Here is a 17,157-nt window from a genome sequence, read left to right as displayed (position 1 = left end):
ATCCGCTTATTGATAATGATGAATAGGACATAACACAGGAGCTGGCACACTTTTCTATAAAGGGCTAGATACAGTGGTGGGATTCATCCAATTTGCAGTGGTTTGGTAGAACCGATACCTAATTTTTTGTTGAGTTTGGTGAACTGGTTGTTAAAATGGCACTTGTAATCAGGGTTCTTTCTAAGGTAGGTGCTTGGGCAGCCACCCAATGTAGAGATCACAAATTTACATTCCTTACTCTTTTTTAACGTCCATTTGCACAACAGTGTATTCTAAGCACCCGTAGTAATGTTCATTTCGTCTGTAGGTGAAAAAATTTGCAAGTGAGGACACCAGTTAAGAAGCAATATGGAAATACTTAAATAACAGATTTATTTTTTTTGTCAGGTATTATTTACTATGTATTTTTTCATTAATATTTTAAAACTCTTATAATCTAGTTTGTGTACCTCCTTTTTTGTATTTTTCTGAAGTGAGAAGCAGAGAGGCAGAGAGACAGAATCCCACATATGCCCCATCAGAATCCACCCGGCATGCCCACCAGGGGGCAATGCTCTGCCCTTCTGGGGCGTTGCTCTGTTTCAACAGGAGCTATTCTAGTGCCTGAGGCGGAGGCCATGGAGCCATCCTCAGCGTCCGGGCCAACTTTGCTCCAATGGAGCCTTGGCTGCAAGAGGGGAAGAGAGAGACAGAGAAAGGAGAGGGAGAAGGGTGGAGAAGCAGATGGGCACTTCTGTGTGCCCTGGCTGAGAATCAAACCCGGGACTTCCACACGCCAGGCCGATACTCTACCACTGAGACAACCGGCCAGGACTATGTACCTCTTTTTTTTTTTTTTTTTTTTTTTTTTTTAATTTTTCTGAAGCTGGAAACAGGGAGAGACAGTCAGACAGACTCCCGCATGCGCCCGACCGGGATCCACCCGGCACTCCCACCAGGGGCAACGCTCTGCCCACCAGGGGGCGATGCTCTGCCTATCCTGGGCGTCGCCATGTTGCGACCAGAGCCACTCTAGCGCCTGGGGCAGAGGCCACAGAGCCATCCCCAGCGCCCGGGCCATCTTTGCTCCAATGGAGCCTTGGCTGCGGGAGGGGAAGAGAGAGACAGAGAGGAAGGTGCGGCGGAGGGGTGGAGAAGCAAATGGGCGCTTCTCCTGTGTGCCCTGGCTGGGAATCGAACCCGGGTCCTCCGCACGCTAGGCCGACGCTCTACCGCTGAGCCAACCGGCCAGGGCTCCGACTATGTACCTCTTTTATTGTTCTTATTTAAGTATTAAATGCATGAAATAATAAACTACATTTTGGTATATATATTTTTATACTTAGAACGGTCATTAGGGCAGAGAACCGGTTGTTAAATTACTTGAACCTTAGCACTGGCTACATAGTAACTATCTCAGGCTCTGTGGACCACACACCCTTGGTAGGTACAGTAGGAACAAGTGTGACTGTGCTACAATAACATTTTGTTTACCAAAACATGCAGCTGGTTGGTTGGTTGGTTTTGGCCCATGAGCTATACTTTGCTGACTTCTAATATAATAGGAAGTTTACAGCATCATCTAGGGAGTAGTTTTGTCAAAAAATCAAACCTGCATCAGATTAAAGCTCCAGGGATGATCACATTTTTCAGCAAATACAGGGGATAAAGGAACAAGTTAAATGACCTGCAGAACCCAGCCTGAGGGACATTCTGTGGGATTACTAAATCGGGTTTCTCAGGTAGGTCAGTGCATGAGGAAGGGTGTAGAAGGGGCTCTTAAGGGAAAAAAGAATCAAATTGTGATATGTACAGTTTGAATTTGTTGTTGGAGCACACCAGTTGTATAATATATCTTTGAGGCAATCGGAAGAAGTTGAATGTTAGATGATGTTAAGGAATTATTCTTAATTTTGTTATATGTAATGTTGGCATGATAATTATTTCTCAGCAATGAAATACTTATAATGAAATAACATGTCTGGGGTTTACTTTAAAATACTTCAGTAAACAAGTGTATGGAGTAGGTGAGTGAAGAACAGTTGAAACAATTAGCAAAATGTTAATAATTGTTGAAACTGGATGATGCATATGGGTTCATTATATTTTTATCTTTATTAAAATATTTATTTTATTTTATACTTTTGTAAGTTATTGTAAAGTTGCTTATACCCTGAAAAGTGTATGTATGGGTGGTGTGTGGGTAGTGGTGGTAGTTGCACAGAAAAGGAGGGAAAAAACAAATGAAAAAATATTTTTTCATAGTTAGAGGAATGTTTGTTTTTATTGCTGGTTATATTTATTATAGTAATAGTTCTTTTTGCACTTTTCCAGTTGAAGTTCCTTTGAAGCTTCTACCACTTGAAAATACGAGCTCTTATTTTCACATTCTAATTTCAAATAGCCATCCCTGATTTACATGTATCACCAATATCATTATGCCCTTTAGATTTTGTTCCAAAATAGAAATTTGGTTTCTTTACCAAACTGTTTTGTGATTGCATGGATTAAGACCTTGGATCTTTGGTACCAGTTTGCTAGTCAGTGTAACAACCCTCTTGTTTTAAAATTATGAACAGAAAAAAATATATATAAGAGAAAGAACCCTCAAACCAAGAATTTATATTTTAAAAAGTAACTTGAAGGGAGAAACATTGCACAATTAGTCTGAGATGCAGAGCAGCAAATCAGAACAGGTAGCTGCTTACTGAGACAAATCAACGGAATGTGAATTTGCAGCACGGTAATCTACATTTTGATCTACGGAGAGATTTGCAACTAGCCATCTGTGTGACTCATTCCTATGCTGAGCTGGTGAGGTAATGCTCTTGTGAGGGGTGATGTCATCTGTCTACCTGAACTGAATGCATGCACCAATTCTGGTGACTCAAGGAAAAGCACCATCTGTCTTCACAGAGGCTGCTGGAAAGACTGCTGCAGAGGTTAGCAGCCATGTGTATGACTCATAAGTGGCCAGTTAGCGAAGAGCAGTAATTTCAGGGTGAACTTTTAAAGTCATAATCCAGAAATATGATATGATGATTCAGTATTAAATCATAATGCTTTTCTTTTTTTGGTTTGGATTTCCTACTTTTCTCATTGAGTTAATTACTGCTCTTGCAGATTTAACTTTTCAGATAAGCCAGTTTTTCACAATATGGTCAATGGTTGTTTAAACCACATTTTTAATCTTGGTTGTTTAAACCACATTTTTAATTGTAGATAAGTGTGTTTTTATTACAGTAGGGGATAATTTTAATTGTAGATAAGTGTGTTTTCTATACACTAGGAGTATAGATTATCCTTAAAGCAGTGATGAATTTTAGTGCATTTTATTAGCTTGATAATTATGATGTTTTTTTGTTTTTTTGGGAGGGGGTTGAAATTAGGGGCCATTGTGTTCCCTAAGGACCTGCTATTGCTTCATGGGGAAAGATATTGTTAATGGAAGCGGAAACAAATCAAAACAAATGTTATCGTTTTACTACAGACCTATCCACTCCTTCCTTTTAGTGATGTACCTTTCCAGTTTGACCTTAACTACTGCTGCTGTCGACAGGACTGCACAACCTTAAATACCTATTTTTTAACTTCATCATAATTTGAATGTACTGTTCTGATAAATAAAATATAGACTACCTGGCCTGACCTGTGGTGGCGCAGTGGATAAAGCGTCGACCTGGAAATGCTGAGGTCGCCGGTTCGAAACCCTGAACTTGCCTGGTCAAGGCACACATGGGAGTTGATGCTTCCAGCTCCTCCCCCCTTCTCTCTCTGTCTCTCTCTCCTCTCTGTCTCTTTCTCTCCCTCTCTCTCTCCTCTCCTCTCTAAAAATGAATAAAAATAAATTTAAAAAAAGTTAAAATATAGACTACCTAACATACTGTGGAAGATAGAGAACAATACACATTTGACTTTCTAACACATATAACTAAGAATGGGAGGTGATATGGCTAAATACTACATATTGTATTTACTGTGATAACAGTATATATACTGTCTGCTCTTAGTGGCAACTTCAAATTGGACATTCTACAAAAGATGAAAAGCTTAAATTTTTTGAAAGTAAAATCTGTTATCTTGTTATCAAGACCTGTAATTTACGAGTGCAAAGAATAAAATCGTGATGCTTAAACTCTCAGATAGTATGAGGTAGGATACCTACTGATGTCATTTGAAAGTTTATTAAAAATTAATTAAAAAAACTAATAATTAGAGATGTTTAAAAACTCAGCATTATGATTAACCCTTGATTTAATGATATAGCCTTTTTGCTTTAATTATAGAGATCCTGCAAAACTCTTGAGTATCTTTCCTTTTTTTTTTTTTAAACCTCTTATTTGGAAATAATTTCAAACTACAAAATATTGCCCAAATAAAAGTGGCTCACCCAGCCCTTATGTACCCCGGTTTATCTACCCAGACTCCATTTGCTTTATCATTTGAGTGCCTCACTCCCTTTCCTCTCCCCTAACCCCTTATACACACTTCTTTTTCTTGAAATGCTTGAAAATAAATTAAATACCCATCATGGCCCTTTATCCCTAAATACTTCGTATGTATTTCCTAACAGAGATATTCTCTTACACAACCACAGTACAATTTATAAACCTCACAACTTTATAATCGTACTTTACTGTTCATATTCCAGTTTTATCAGTTGACCTAATGTCTTTTATAACATCCTTCATCCCAGTACAGCATCTAGTGTAGTGCATTTATTTGTCATATTAGCCTCTCTTAATCTGGATTTTTCACAGACTTTGTCTTGTATGGAGTTGACATTTTTGAACAATACAGTCTCCCTGCCCATTTATTTCCTCCAGTTGTGCTTGTCTGTTTCCTTGTGATTAGATGCAGGTGTAACACTCTTGGCGAGGAGACTGCACAGGTGATTTTGTGTCCTCCCATAGGGTGTCACATTTCTCATTCAGGAATGTTACTAATTTTGGTCATCTGGTCTGAATTATTCCCTATATAATTACTGGTTAGTTTTTTTTTTTTTTAATTCTGTAACCAAGACCATTTCAATATCCTGCTTCTCATCAAAATTTTCACCTAGATTTAATACCATTGCTGATTTTTACCTGATTTAGTCTTTACTGTGATGGTTGCAAATTGCTAATTTTTCCAATTACAGCCTTTATGTTTACCAGTAGACACCTGACATTTTATTGCAGTAACAGCCCCCCACCCCCCGTGTATTATTTATCTGTTTGCTAGCAGTGTGGAGTCATAAATTCCTTGTTTCTCAATGCTTTATAATTCAGTACTTAATTATTTTGGTGCTTAACTCTTCCAAATGTGGTTAGTAGCATGCTCCCATAATTACTTTTGTTTGTTTTAATTTTTTTATATTTTTAAAAATTATTGATATATCTGGGCCCTGGCTGGTTGGCTCAGTGGTAGAGCATTAGCCTGGCGGGTGGAAGTCCTGGGTTCGATCCCCAGTCGGCACACAGGAGAAGCACCCATCTGCTTCTCTACCCCTCCCCCTCTCCTTCCTCTCTATCTCTCTCTTTCCTTCCCTCAGCCAAGGCTCCATTGGAGCAGGGTTGGCCTGGGCGCTGAGGATGGCTCCATGACCTCTGCCTCAGGCTCTAGAATGGCTCTGGATGCAGCAGAGCAATGCCCCAGAAGGGCAGAGCATCGCCCCCTGGTGGGCATGCCAGGTGGATCCCGGTTGGATGCATGCAGGAGCCTGTCTGTCTGCCTCCCCGCTTCTAACTTCGAAAAAATACAAAAAAAAAAAAATTACTTTTGTACTTTCTAGGATAATAATATGTTAAAGGCTCATCTGGTACCTGCCCTGCCCCATCCTGGGGTCATCCATTTTTTTGTGAAGACTTGGTGCCTGGGTGCATTATGTTTACAGCCACTGTATAAAGAAATGTAAAATAATTGGCATACCTGGTAAATATTTCTTAGAGGTACAGCAAGCAATTTTTGAGAGTTTATGGTGTCTCAGTTTGTAATTAGAGTAATAAGTACAGTATTAAGGATTGGGAAGATTTTTGTCATCAAATGTGCACCATCACCATTTTCTTGGATTTCAGAGCAAAAACATAAGTGATGCTAGCTTGAAGTTCATATAGAATTTCAGTGGCAGGCCATGTTGGTATAGGAAAGTGTTCTGGAGAGAAGAAATGACATTGATGTTTTGTCAATAATTGAACAATAAAAGTAACATTAAATATTACATCATTAAGGAATGGTGCCTGATTGCTGTCCACGTGGAGAAAGGTAAGGAACAAGGAGGAAGAGGTTGTTTGAGGTCATGTTTAGAGGACTTTTGAATGTCAGACTTAGGATTTGGGGACTTTAAGAAGAAATAATAGCTTTAAAAGTTTTTGAGTAATGTCATAACAAGTTTAACTCTGACTCCAGAGATTAATCTGTGAGATAGAGGTTAGAATGAGGAAATTTCTGGATAAGAGGTATAAAGAGACAATTATAATAGTTTAAGCAGATATACAAAGATTTGGAACTAGGAAGTGAAAGGAAGAAGTAGATTAGAACAGCATTTTCCAGCCTGTCCTCTAGAACCCCGGTGGTGTGGCCCAAAGCTGGGGGATGGGAAGGGATGTGAGCTGGGCACCATTTTAGAGCTCTGACTGGCATTGGGGGCATATTCAAGTAAGTCTACCTTTAAAGAGAGTTCTGCTGGGAAAGGAATGAGGAAGTGCGGAGTAAAATGTTGTTTTAAAGAAAAGCTAAGGCTAGTGTTTGTTTGGAGTCTTGTTTTTTGGTTTTTTTTAGACGCACTCTTCTTTTCTATTCCCAAAGTTCTGAGCCTGATGATCAGGAAAATAGTTTTGTCATTAGCCAAAATAAATCAAACTGATATGTGTCTTAAATGCCAAAGGACCAATGTCACCATGCCACACACTAATACTCTCTATCAAGAAACAAGACATTCTTGGTCAAAACCATTAGAGTCATGCTGAAGTCTTTTCTTTTGCTCAGTCCACACAGGGATCCTGTTGGCCTTCCCCAGATCTGACCACCTTCAACACTGCACTGTTGTCAGCCATAATCATCATCTCATGCCTTCTGTGTTTTCCCCCTGCCTCCGCCCTGGCCTCTGCCCTGGCCTCCATGGCCTGTTCACTTTCCTTGTGGTGGGCACACTTACACTGAAGGCCTCTGTAAAGGTTGTGCTGCAGAACAAGCATGGCTAACTCTCATGGTTTAGCTCAGATACCACATTCTTAGCAGAGTCTGCCCTGAACTCCTCGGTGGCAGTCTCCCCCCTTCCACATGCATGTTTTTCCAGTCCCTCTTTATTTTGTTCTGTTTTCTCTCTGGCGTTTATCACAGAACATCCCCTATAATTACTCATCATGGTGTTTGTCTGCTGACACCAGAATTTGAGCTCCAGAATGAGAGTGAATGTTTTTATTATCCTTTGTTTTGCTCATTGGTCTACCCTAAGCAACAGAAGAGTACCTGGCACATAGTAGGCCCTTAGTAAACATTGTTAAAGAGGAAGGAAAACTGAGTGTCAACTCAGTAAGCTTAGTTCCTACCCAGGCTCCTCGCACATAGCAGACTTCAGAAAATAAATACAGGGAAGGATGGGATACTGTGTGAGTCACCTGCATTCCTTGGATCTGAGCCTGTGACAGTGATTGTTTTGAAAAGTATCGTCTGTGCTGTTGCCTTACTAGAAAATCATTTTGTGCTCTAGCATAGTGATCACTGTAAGCACCCCTTAGTAACCTCTCCTTGAACTCACTTGATCACAAAACTCTCTTTGGGTAGCTCACTTGTTATTATGGGATATTCCTGGCAAACAGAGTATGAAGAGGACCTTGCTGCAGTCCTTCCTACTGGCCCCTGGAGAGACCCGCAGTTCTCTCGATTTGCTTTTGGTGGATGAGCGGTGCTGCTGAGATGGGGGCTAGAGCACAGCATACTCAACCCCGCTGTAGTTACTCCTCTACCGTGAAGTCCCTTTTAACAGGCAGTTTTTATTTCAGGTGTTTGGGAATAAGATGATCATTCCTTCTCTGGATGGAGACCTCTTCCAGTGGGACCGAGACCGTGAGAGCATGGAGACAGTGCCTTTTACAGTTGAATCACTTCTGGAATCTTCTTATAAATTTGGAGATGACGTGGTTTTGGTTGGAGGCAAGTCTCTCACTACATATGGACTCAGTGCCTACAGTGGAAAGGTGAATGAGGTTGTTGGATTCATTTGGGGAGCAATCAGAATGAATAGGGATAGAAGTAATTTCCTAAACTATACTTTTACTGGTTCAGGTTTATTAAAATTTCCTCAAGGAGATCATTTGTTTTAATTAAAGCACTATAAAGGAGGAAGGGGAGAATACGTTTATGAGAGGCTAAACTTAACCAAGATGGCAGAATAGACAGCAGAGCCAGGAGAGCTGGAGGAAGATGGTGTGTTCCACTCTTTGCCGGGTGCACTGCACATTACTTTGCAATCCTCACAGTATTCCCAGCGGTTACACTTTTTTTTTTTTTCCATTTGGACAAATGAGGAAACCTCCAAGGGTTAATAACAATGCTGATAAAGATTATCATACTCCTCATTTATCTAGTTTGATCCCAGAATAAGTGTAGCCAAGAAGGAAGTTTGCACTCATATTAAAGAAGACTGAGACTGTAAAAAGTTCAGAAACTTAAAAAAAAAGTTTAAAAATCAGATTTGACTTAGCTCTTTCTTACGATAAAGTCATGCTGTTAAAACCTAGACTTCGTCCATTATTAGCTCTTAGCATATGATCCTAATCTGCTTCTAAGATTTGGTCTTGTAATATAGATCCAGTATTAGGAATAACTAATTAAAATCATCCTTTTTAGAAAGTTAAAAATATCTTTATCTAACCCCTTCATATCTTGATGTGTGGATTACAGACTTAAGAAAAATTATCTTTTGACCCTTTGACCCTTGACTTTCTCAGCCTTTACCCACTCCCCACTGTCAGCTGCAGCACTTGCTCAGGTGCTCTTGTGCTCCTCACCACTGGGTTTATCTCATCTGGGAGGCGCTGCATGGAGCCAGACCCTCTGGTTCTCTGGTTTGAGGGGCTTCTGCCGAGTTCTGCTATTCCTGCAGGCAGGCTGCTTTCTGTGAGGATTTTAGTCTGGGTTGTACTCAGTCTTCCTTTTTCTTTTAATGAAGCTTTGAAGGCGGTACTTAGAAATGCTGCAGCTATTAGAAAAGGTTCAAAATTTCAAAAACCAACTATTTTTGTCATATGGAAACTCTGAGGTTGATCTTTTTTTAAATTCATCTGAAATTTAATTAATGATACTGTTAGGATATCAAACCTGGTTATCTATTTCTTTTTGTGTGTCTCATGGAAATGCTTGAAGTAAGACTAAAATGATCTAAATCCTTAAAATTATTGCTACTTTATGTTTCTAAATAACTCATTTTAGGAGTTGACACTTACTAGATGCCTCTTAATAGTTGGGTACTTCTTATACATTTTTCATTAAAAAAATAAATCAGTTTCTTTTAATGGCTCTAGTTTCCTATAAGTTGTATTTTCCCCCCCAATTTTATATGTCTTTTCAGGTGAGGTACATCTGTTCAGCTTTGGGTTGTCGCCGATGGGATACTGATGAAATGGAACAAGAAGACATCCTGCTTCTGCAGCGCACCCAGAAAACGGTCAGGGCTGTCGGCCCTCGCAGTGGCAGTGAGAAGTACGTACTCAGATAAAGATGCTGCTGACAGTGTTCAGTGCTACACCAAGACCAAAATCCACAAGATTTTTCTTTGCAGAATTTTTAAAACTATTTTGTTACCTTAGAAGCATACTGTTCTTCTTAAGAAACATGTAGACCCTAAATTAAAAATGGCCTCATGATTACTAATGAATTCTGAACTGGACTTAACCATATGTTTCAGGATATGGTAATTAGAAGGAACACCATACAATGACTGTGGACTGTCAGTGTAGTCTTAGGTTAATGATGTTTTTCATAGCAACCTTACTGATCAACATGTTTTGAATGCCGAAATCTTAAGAGAAAGTTAATTTGCTTTATTTTATTTTGGACCTTTTTGACTTTGTAGTTCTCTCTGGTATATAGTAGTTTCACAATTTGCCTGATTACTCCAATTTTAAAATAATATTTCAGTCTATTATCTTCTTAAAGTATGAAAATATACTTTATTTGGTCAAAATTATTTTCCCAGATAATGAATTCCTTTTGTGATTTTTACATTTAAATATGTGATTAAAAATAAGGAATTGGGTAAGATATGCTGTTCTTAAATCACATACATGTATGATTTTTAAAAACCTAATTAACCTGACCAGGCAGTAGTGCAATGGTTAGAGCATCTGCCTGGGATGCTATGGACCCTGAGGTCACCGACTCGAGTGCAGGCTCACCAGCTTGAGCACGGGGTCACTGGCTTGAGTGTGGAATTATAGACATGACCCAATGGTCTCTGGGTTGGTCACTGGCTCGGCTGGAGCCCCACCCCCCATCCTGGTCAAGGCACATATGAGAAAGCAATCAGTGAACAACTAAGGTGCCGCAACTATGATTTAATGCTTCTCATTTCTCTTCCTTCCTGTCTGTCCCCCATCTAAAAAATAAAATAAAAAACAAGTTAAATTTTAAATTGTCCTTGTAGTAAAAATAATTTTACTTATTTATTTACTTTTATTTATTGATTTTAGAGAGAGTGAGGAAGGCCAGAGAACGAGGGGGGGGAACGTTTGTTGTTACGCTTATTCATTCATTGGTTGATTCTTGCATGTGCCCTGATCAGGGATCAAATCTGCATCTTAGACTATTGGGACAATGCTGTAACCAACTGAGCTAGCTACCCGGCGTAGTACCCAGAGCATAGTAAATTAATTTTAGATCCCATCTTTATCTTTGGGAAGTGAACCACACTTTCAGATTTAGTTTAATATGATGCAATATGATTTATTTTTCTCTCCTGAAAATTGTGTTCTCAAACTCAGTTAAGAATGCATTTTTCCTGATTCCCTGGACTTTAGTAGGGCTTTTGTATCTGCTGGTGATGAAATCTTTTTTATCCTTATAGGATTTTTTTTTTTTTTAAGTGTTTGACTGGTTGCGGGATACTCAGCCATCATGGGAGCAGATGTTCAAATTAATTAAGATTTTGAGTCATACCACTATAGGGAGAGTCTGAGGTCTAAGACCCATATTCCTTACATATATATAGGATAAGGACACATCATTTTATGGATGAGGACATAGTGACTTGCCCGATATCAGTCAGTAGAGGTTGGAGGTAAGGTGGTGAGACCTTTTAGGTTTGGTATACTGTGTCACATTGCCTTTCGTGACTTGTTTTTACATAAATTTAAAGTTGATGTCTTCATCTTGCCTTCTACATTATTTTATTGAGATGTACTCATTTCTCTGCACTTGAATGAAATGTGCCCAGACTTTAATTAAGAAGTAAGGCTGGCCCTGGCCAGTTGACTTAGTGGATAGAGCCTCAGCCCGGTGTGCAGAAGTCCGAGGTTCAATCCCCAGTTAGGGCACACAGAAGAAGTGACCATCTCCTTCTTTTCCCTTTCCTCTTCCCCTTCTCTCTCTCTTTCCTTCTCACAACCAGTGGCTCTATTGGTTCTAGCATCAGCCCCGGGCAGTGAAGATAGCTTGGTTGATCTGAGCATCGGCTCCCAACGGGGTTGCCAGGTGGATCCCAGTCAAGGCACATGTGGGAATCTATCTCCCTTCCTCTCACTTAAAAAACAAACAAACAAACCAACAAACAAAAGAAGTAAGGCTGATTGCATGCTACCTCGTTTTAAGATGACTTGGATGCATTTTGAAAAAAATCACTCAGATTTGGAAATGTGAACTTGCTACTTTTTGAGAGAAATCTGTCCCATAGCTCATGTTAGCTCACAATGTTCAGGACCCTGGTTTCTAAAGGGTCAAAGTTACGCCCTTTTGTGGCATAAATTGTTTCTTTCCAGAAGGTTGTGTGAGTTGTTCTTTTCTCCTTACAAAATTTTAATATTTGCTTTTTCACTTTAGGAAAGTTTTTTATCTGGCCCCCTTTTTTTAAGTGTAAATTTCTAAAACATGCCTTTGTAAATTTAAGGTGGAATTTCAGTGTTGGCCACTTTGAACTTCGGTATATTCCAGACATGGAAACTAGAGCTGGATTTATTGAAACCACCTTAAAACCCAGTCGGAACAAAGAAGAGTCTAAAATTATTTCAGATGTTGAAGAGCAGGAAGCTGCTGTGGTGGACACAGTGATAAAAGTCTCAGTTGCTGATTGGAAGGTTATGGCCTTTAGTAAGAAAGGAGGACATCTGGAATGGGAATATCAGGTACCTAAAACCACTGAGCCTTTATGAACTGTTTCTTCCTTTCTCAGTTTGACCAAACATTGGGTACTGGGAAATGACTGCCATTTTGGATTTTTCCTATATAAGGAGTTGAATTCATCGAAGCATAAATTAGAATGGTGATTGCAAGGGAATGGCAGGGTGGGATGGAGGGGGTGGAGAAATGGGAAGATGTTCAAAGAGTACAAAGTTTCAGTTGTGCGGATGACTACATTCTGAAGATGTAATGTACAGTTGGTGATGAGTGTGGTTAATATTACTACATTGTATACTTGAAAGTTGTCAAGAGAGTAGGTCTTTTTTTAAAACACTTTTTTCTAGCTTAATTGAGGTATAATTGACAAGTAAAAATGATATATATTTGGTTTGTACATCTATATGCTTTGATGTACGTGCACATTGTGAAATGAAGAGAGTAGATCTTAAATATTCTTGCCACACACACACAGAAAGTAACTGTGAGGTGGTGGGTGTGTTAATCAGCTTCATTGTGGGAAGCATTTCACAATGTGTCCATAACAAAATACATTTTGCACACTTTTTTGTCAATTATACCTCAATAAACTTGGAACAATAAAAGTTTAAAAAGGAATTTGTGATTTTAAATGATATTTTATAAGTTGGAATACATAAATACTGCTTGAAATTATTTAAAATACTTTTCCACTTTTGTTTAGTTTTGCACTCCAATTGCATCTGCCTGGTTGGTTAAGGATGGCAAAGTCATCCCCATCAGTCTTTTTGACGACACAAATTATGCATCTAATAATGAAGTTTTAGAAGATGAAGAAGACATTGTAGAAGCTGCCCGAGGGGCCACAGAAAACAGCGTTTACTTGGGTGAGTGTCTCTTATCCAGTATCAGTAAAAATTGACATCTAGATTTGATTCCTACATTGTTCCTACTTCAGCTGTCCCTATTGTAGTTTTCATTCCTAAATGCATTTTTTGCCTTAGGCTGCCCTAAGATTTATACTTTGATTTCTATTCCTGCTATTTTGTGTTATTTATTCAATTGTAAAACTTTTAATTACTATAGCTTTTTTCCTCTGAAATCTATATTAGAAAGGCTTAGAAATATTGCCTGTATATATATATGTGTGTGTGTGTGTGTGTGTATCATATATATATATATATATGGCATAATTTTATTTTTTTGACAGAGACAGAGTCAGAGAGAGGGACAGATAGGGACAGATGAGAAGCATCAATTCTTGGTTGCAGCACCTTAGTTGTTCATTGATTGCTTTCTCATATATGTCTTGACCAGGAGGCTACAGCAGAGCGAATGACCCCTTGCTCAAGCCAGCGACCTTGGGCTTCAAGCCAGCGACCATGGGGTCATGTCTATGATCCCATGCTCAAGCCAGCAACCCCGCACTCAAGCTGGTGACTCAGAATTTTGAACCTGGGTCCTCTGCATCCTAGTCTGCCTCTATTCACTGCACCACTGCCTGGTCAGGCTATATATGGCATGATTTTAAATTACTGATATATCCTCAAAATCTAAAACTTTCTACATTTATATTTGTACCTGCAATTTGCTGTTCCCTTTATTTATTGATCTTAGAGAGAGTGAGAGGAAGGGAGAGGGAGGAGTGGGAAGCATCAACTCATAGTGGTTGCTTCTCCTGTGTGCCCTAACTGGGCCAGCCCGGGGCTTTGAACCAGCCTCACCCCTGCTCCACCTGCCATACACTGAAAGCCAGGTCGATGCTTCATTGTCTACACCACCACAGGTCAGGCCAGTTTCCTCCCCCTTAAAGATAATGTTTATTTATTTTGTACATCTCTGCAACTTACCTGAAAAATAAAAATGAAATTCTGGAGTACTTCTGGGCAATTGAAGGCCTTTAATATAACAACTTTTAAGAAACCTTAAATCTAATTATTTGAACTAGTTTTGGTGGTCAAATACAAACTTCTTTAATCTCTATTGGTATGCCACCCAGTACACATTCTCAATGAAATTCAGGAGTTTGAAAGATGAACATGTCACACACGTGTTATGGTAAGCATTTCCTGAATTGTTAGCAATGTCTCTGGAATGATAGGTGTTTAGTTTTCCTTAGGGAAGTTGTGACTTCACCTAAGATATCAGTCTCATAAGAATACACTGACTTCTTTTCTTTGAATTTTTCTACTGGATGAATTTGCCCATAATTACTGGAAATTATTATTCAGTGAGAAACATTGCATGCACCTTGTGTGTAACATCCCTCTCTTATTTTGTTGAATAGCTTTTTGGTTGTTTGAGTGCCTTGGGTACGATTCTTCTTTGAAAAGAACTGTATAACACAGGAACAATAACTAGAACTAATATGATGTTATGAGGTCAATATGAACCTTTTTGAACAAATGATTGGTGTTTGATTCTAAACGTTACTGACAGTGTTCTGATTGGTTCAGGAATGTACAGAGGCCAGCTGTATCTGCAGTCGTCAGTCAGAATTTCAGAAAAGTTCCCGACAAGCCCCAAAGCCTTGGAATCTGTTGATAATGAAAATGCTGTTATTCCTTTGCCAACAATCAAATGGAAACCCTTAATTCGTAAGTGAATTGTAAACTTTTATAAAGTGTATTAATGTGTTCAGAGGCCTCATCATGAGTGTCCTTGCCTTAGTTTTGACTATCACAGAGATTACAAGTATTATATTCTCTATATTTTCTGATAAACTTAAAAAGTATTTCAAATGTTAATGAATTTTAATTATCATTTAGAGCATGATTTCATTGAGACAGCAGTTGCTTCTCTAGACCTCAATAATATATTTCTCTGTACAATTTAGAAAAGCTCTTTAACTGTTCATTGACCATGCCTACGTATCTGTTAGCTCTTAACCTACTAATATCATGAATTTTTATAAAAAATTATCCGCTTGTGGCCCTGGCCAGTTGGCTCAGTGGTAGAGCATCGGCCTGGCGTACAGGAGTCTCGGGTTCGATTCCCGGCCAGGGCACACAGGAGAAGCGCCCATCTGCTTCTCCACCCCTCCCCCTCTCCTTCCTCTCTGTCTCTTTCTTCCCCGTCTGCAGCCAAGGCTCCATTGGAGCAAAGTTGGCCCGGGCACTGAGGATGGCTCTATGGCCTCTGCCTCAGGCGCTAGAATGGCTCTGGTTGCAACAAAGCAACGCCCCAGAGGAGCGGAGCATCACACCCTGGTGGGCATGCTGGGTGGATCCCGGTTGGGCGCATGCGGGAGTCTGTCTGACTGCCTTCCTGTTTCCAACTTCAGAAAAATACAAAAAAAAAAAAATTTATCCGCTTGTCCCATCATATTCTTTGAAATACTTAATGACTTGAAATCAAATACTCAACTACTTACTTTCTTCAATTATCTTCTTGTACCTTTGTGTGTGTATATATATATTATTTATTTATTTTTGTTTATTTTATTTTTCTGAAGTGAGAGTGGGGAGGCAGAGCGACAGACTCCTGCATGTGCCTGACCAGTATCCACCCAGCATGCCCTCCAGGAGGTGATGCTCTACTCCTCTGGGCCATTGCTCCGTTGCAGCCAGAGCCATTCATTCTAGCACCTGAGGCAGAGGCCGTGGAGCCGTCCTCAGCACCCAGGCCAACTTTGCTCCAATGGAGCCTTGGCTGCAGGAGGGGAAGAGAGAGACAGAGAGGAAGGAGAGGGGAAAGTGTGGAGAAGCAGATGGGCACTTCTCCTGTGTGCCCTGGCTGGGAATTGAACTCGGGACTTCCACATGCTGGGACAATGCTTTACCGCTGAGCCAACCGGCCAGGGCCTGTATACTTTTTATCACACGTTTTTATTTACTTGTTTAAAGGATTCATTTTCTTTACAAGACTGCTTTTCAAGGGAGAGACCCTTGAGCTACTTGTCTGACTTACATGCTTGAACTGAACTGTGGTTGAATATCTGTTTTTTGAATGATTGAGGTACATGTGTTTTCATGAAAGCCATAGCTGTTAAGCTTTTACATTTTCTTTTAGATTCTCCTTCCAGAACTCCTATTTTGGTAGGGTCTGATGAATTCGACAAATGTCTTAGTAATGATAAGTATTCTCACAAAGAGTACAGTAATGGTGCTCTCTCCATCTTGCAGTATCCATATGGTAAGTATGATCACTCATGGGCTAAAAATGCTGTTTTATTTTTTATTTTATGTATTAATTTGAAATTAATTAATAGAATTCAAATGAAAAGTAATCATTTTGTGGGTAGAAAGTAAAATACTATTTTATTTTGGCAATATTGTGAATGGTGGCCAAGGGGCAAGCTCTAAAGTCAAATTGCCAGGGTTCAGGTTCATTTTGGCACAACCTGGGTTGGACAGCTAGCTTACTGCATCTCGGTCCCTTCATCTGTAAAGGAGATTGGTGGTCCTCCTGTCTGTGTATTGGGTTGTTTTGTGAGGTCTCAGTGAAAGAATGCACATGCAGTCTTCATTAACACTGTGCCTGGCAAATACGTGTTCAATAAGCACGACTTGTTCTTATTTATCCTCCTGTGTAATGGAGTCTATATAAAATCAGTCTATATAGTGAAGAAAACAGGTGTTTTCCGTAGAGCTGCGTGAAGATCCTGTAAAATGAGATTCTCAGATGAGGGCAATTATTGCAAAAGTCAAGACTAGGTGAACTTTAGCATGAAATGCATCCCTGTGTATTTAAAGTTAGGATATATTTAGATAGAGAACTCTTTTGAATGGTTAGATATAAAAAAAGTCTTCACATCTTTATTAGACAAAAATACAGATTCCTTATCAGTTACCTTAGATGCTAGGGCTGGGAAATGATTGCAGAGTTTAAATTGATAAAAACAAAAACAAAAAAAAACCAGAGGGCTCTGAACTAGAAACAGCAGTCTTT

The 17,157-nt window shown here is 39.4% G+C and overlaps 1 protein-coding gene across 1 annotated transcript in view; it reads left to right on the top strand.

Annotated features, from left to right (window-relative positions):
- Positions 1 to 17,157, top strand: part of EIF2AK3 (eukaryotic translation initiation factor 2 alpha kinase 3) — an 87,901-nt gene that overhangs the window by 33,705 nt on the left and 37,039 nt on the right. The window contains exons 3-8 of the mRNA XM_066376891.1: positions 7,962 to 8,156; positions 9,530 to 9,660; positions 12,062 to 12,296; positions 12,992 to 13,154; positions 14,724 to 14,864; positions 16,279 to 16,401. Coding sequence (XP_066232988.1) covers positions 7,962 to 8,156; positions 9,530 to 9,660; positions 12,062 to 12,296; positions 12,992 to 13,154; positions 14,724 to 14,864; positions 16,279 to 16,401 — 988 coding nt within the window. The remainder of the gene's footprint in view (positions 1 to 7,961; positions 8,157 to 9,529; positions 9,661 to 12,061; positions 12,297 to 12,991; positions 13,155 to 14,723; positions 14,865 to 16,278; positions 16,402 to 17,157) is intronic.

The sequence above is a fragment of the Saccopteryx leptura genome, chromosome 3 (assembly GCF_036850995.1).
Source record: "Saccopteryx leptura isolate mSacLep1 chromosome 3, mSacLep1_pri_phased_curated, whole genome shotgun sequence".
In the NCBI taxonomy this organism is placed as follows: Eukaryota; Metazoa; Chordata; class Mammalia; order Chiroptera; family Emballonuridae; genus Saccopteryx; species Saccopteryx leptura.
This window is presented reverse-complemented; position numbering and strand designations above follow the sequence as displayed.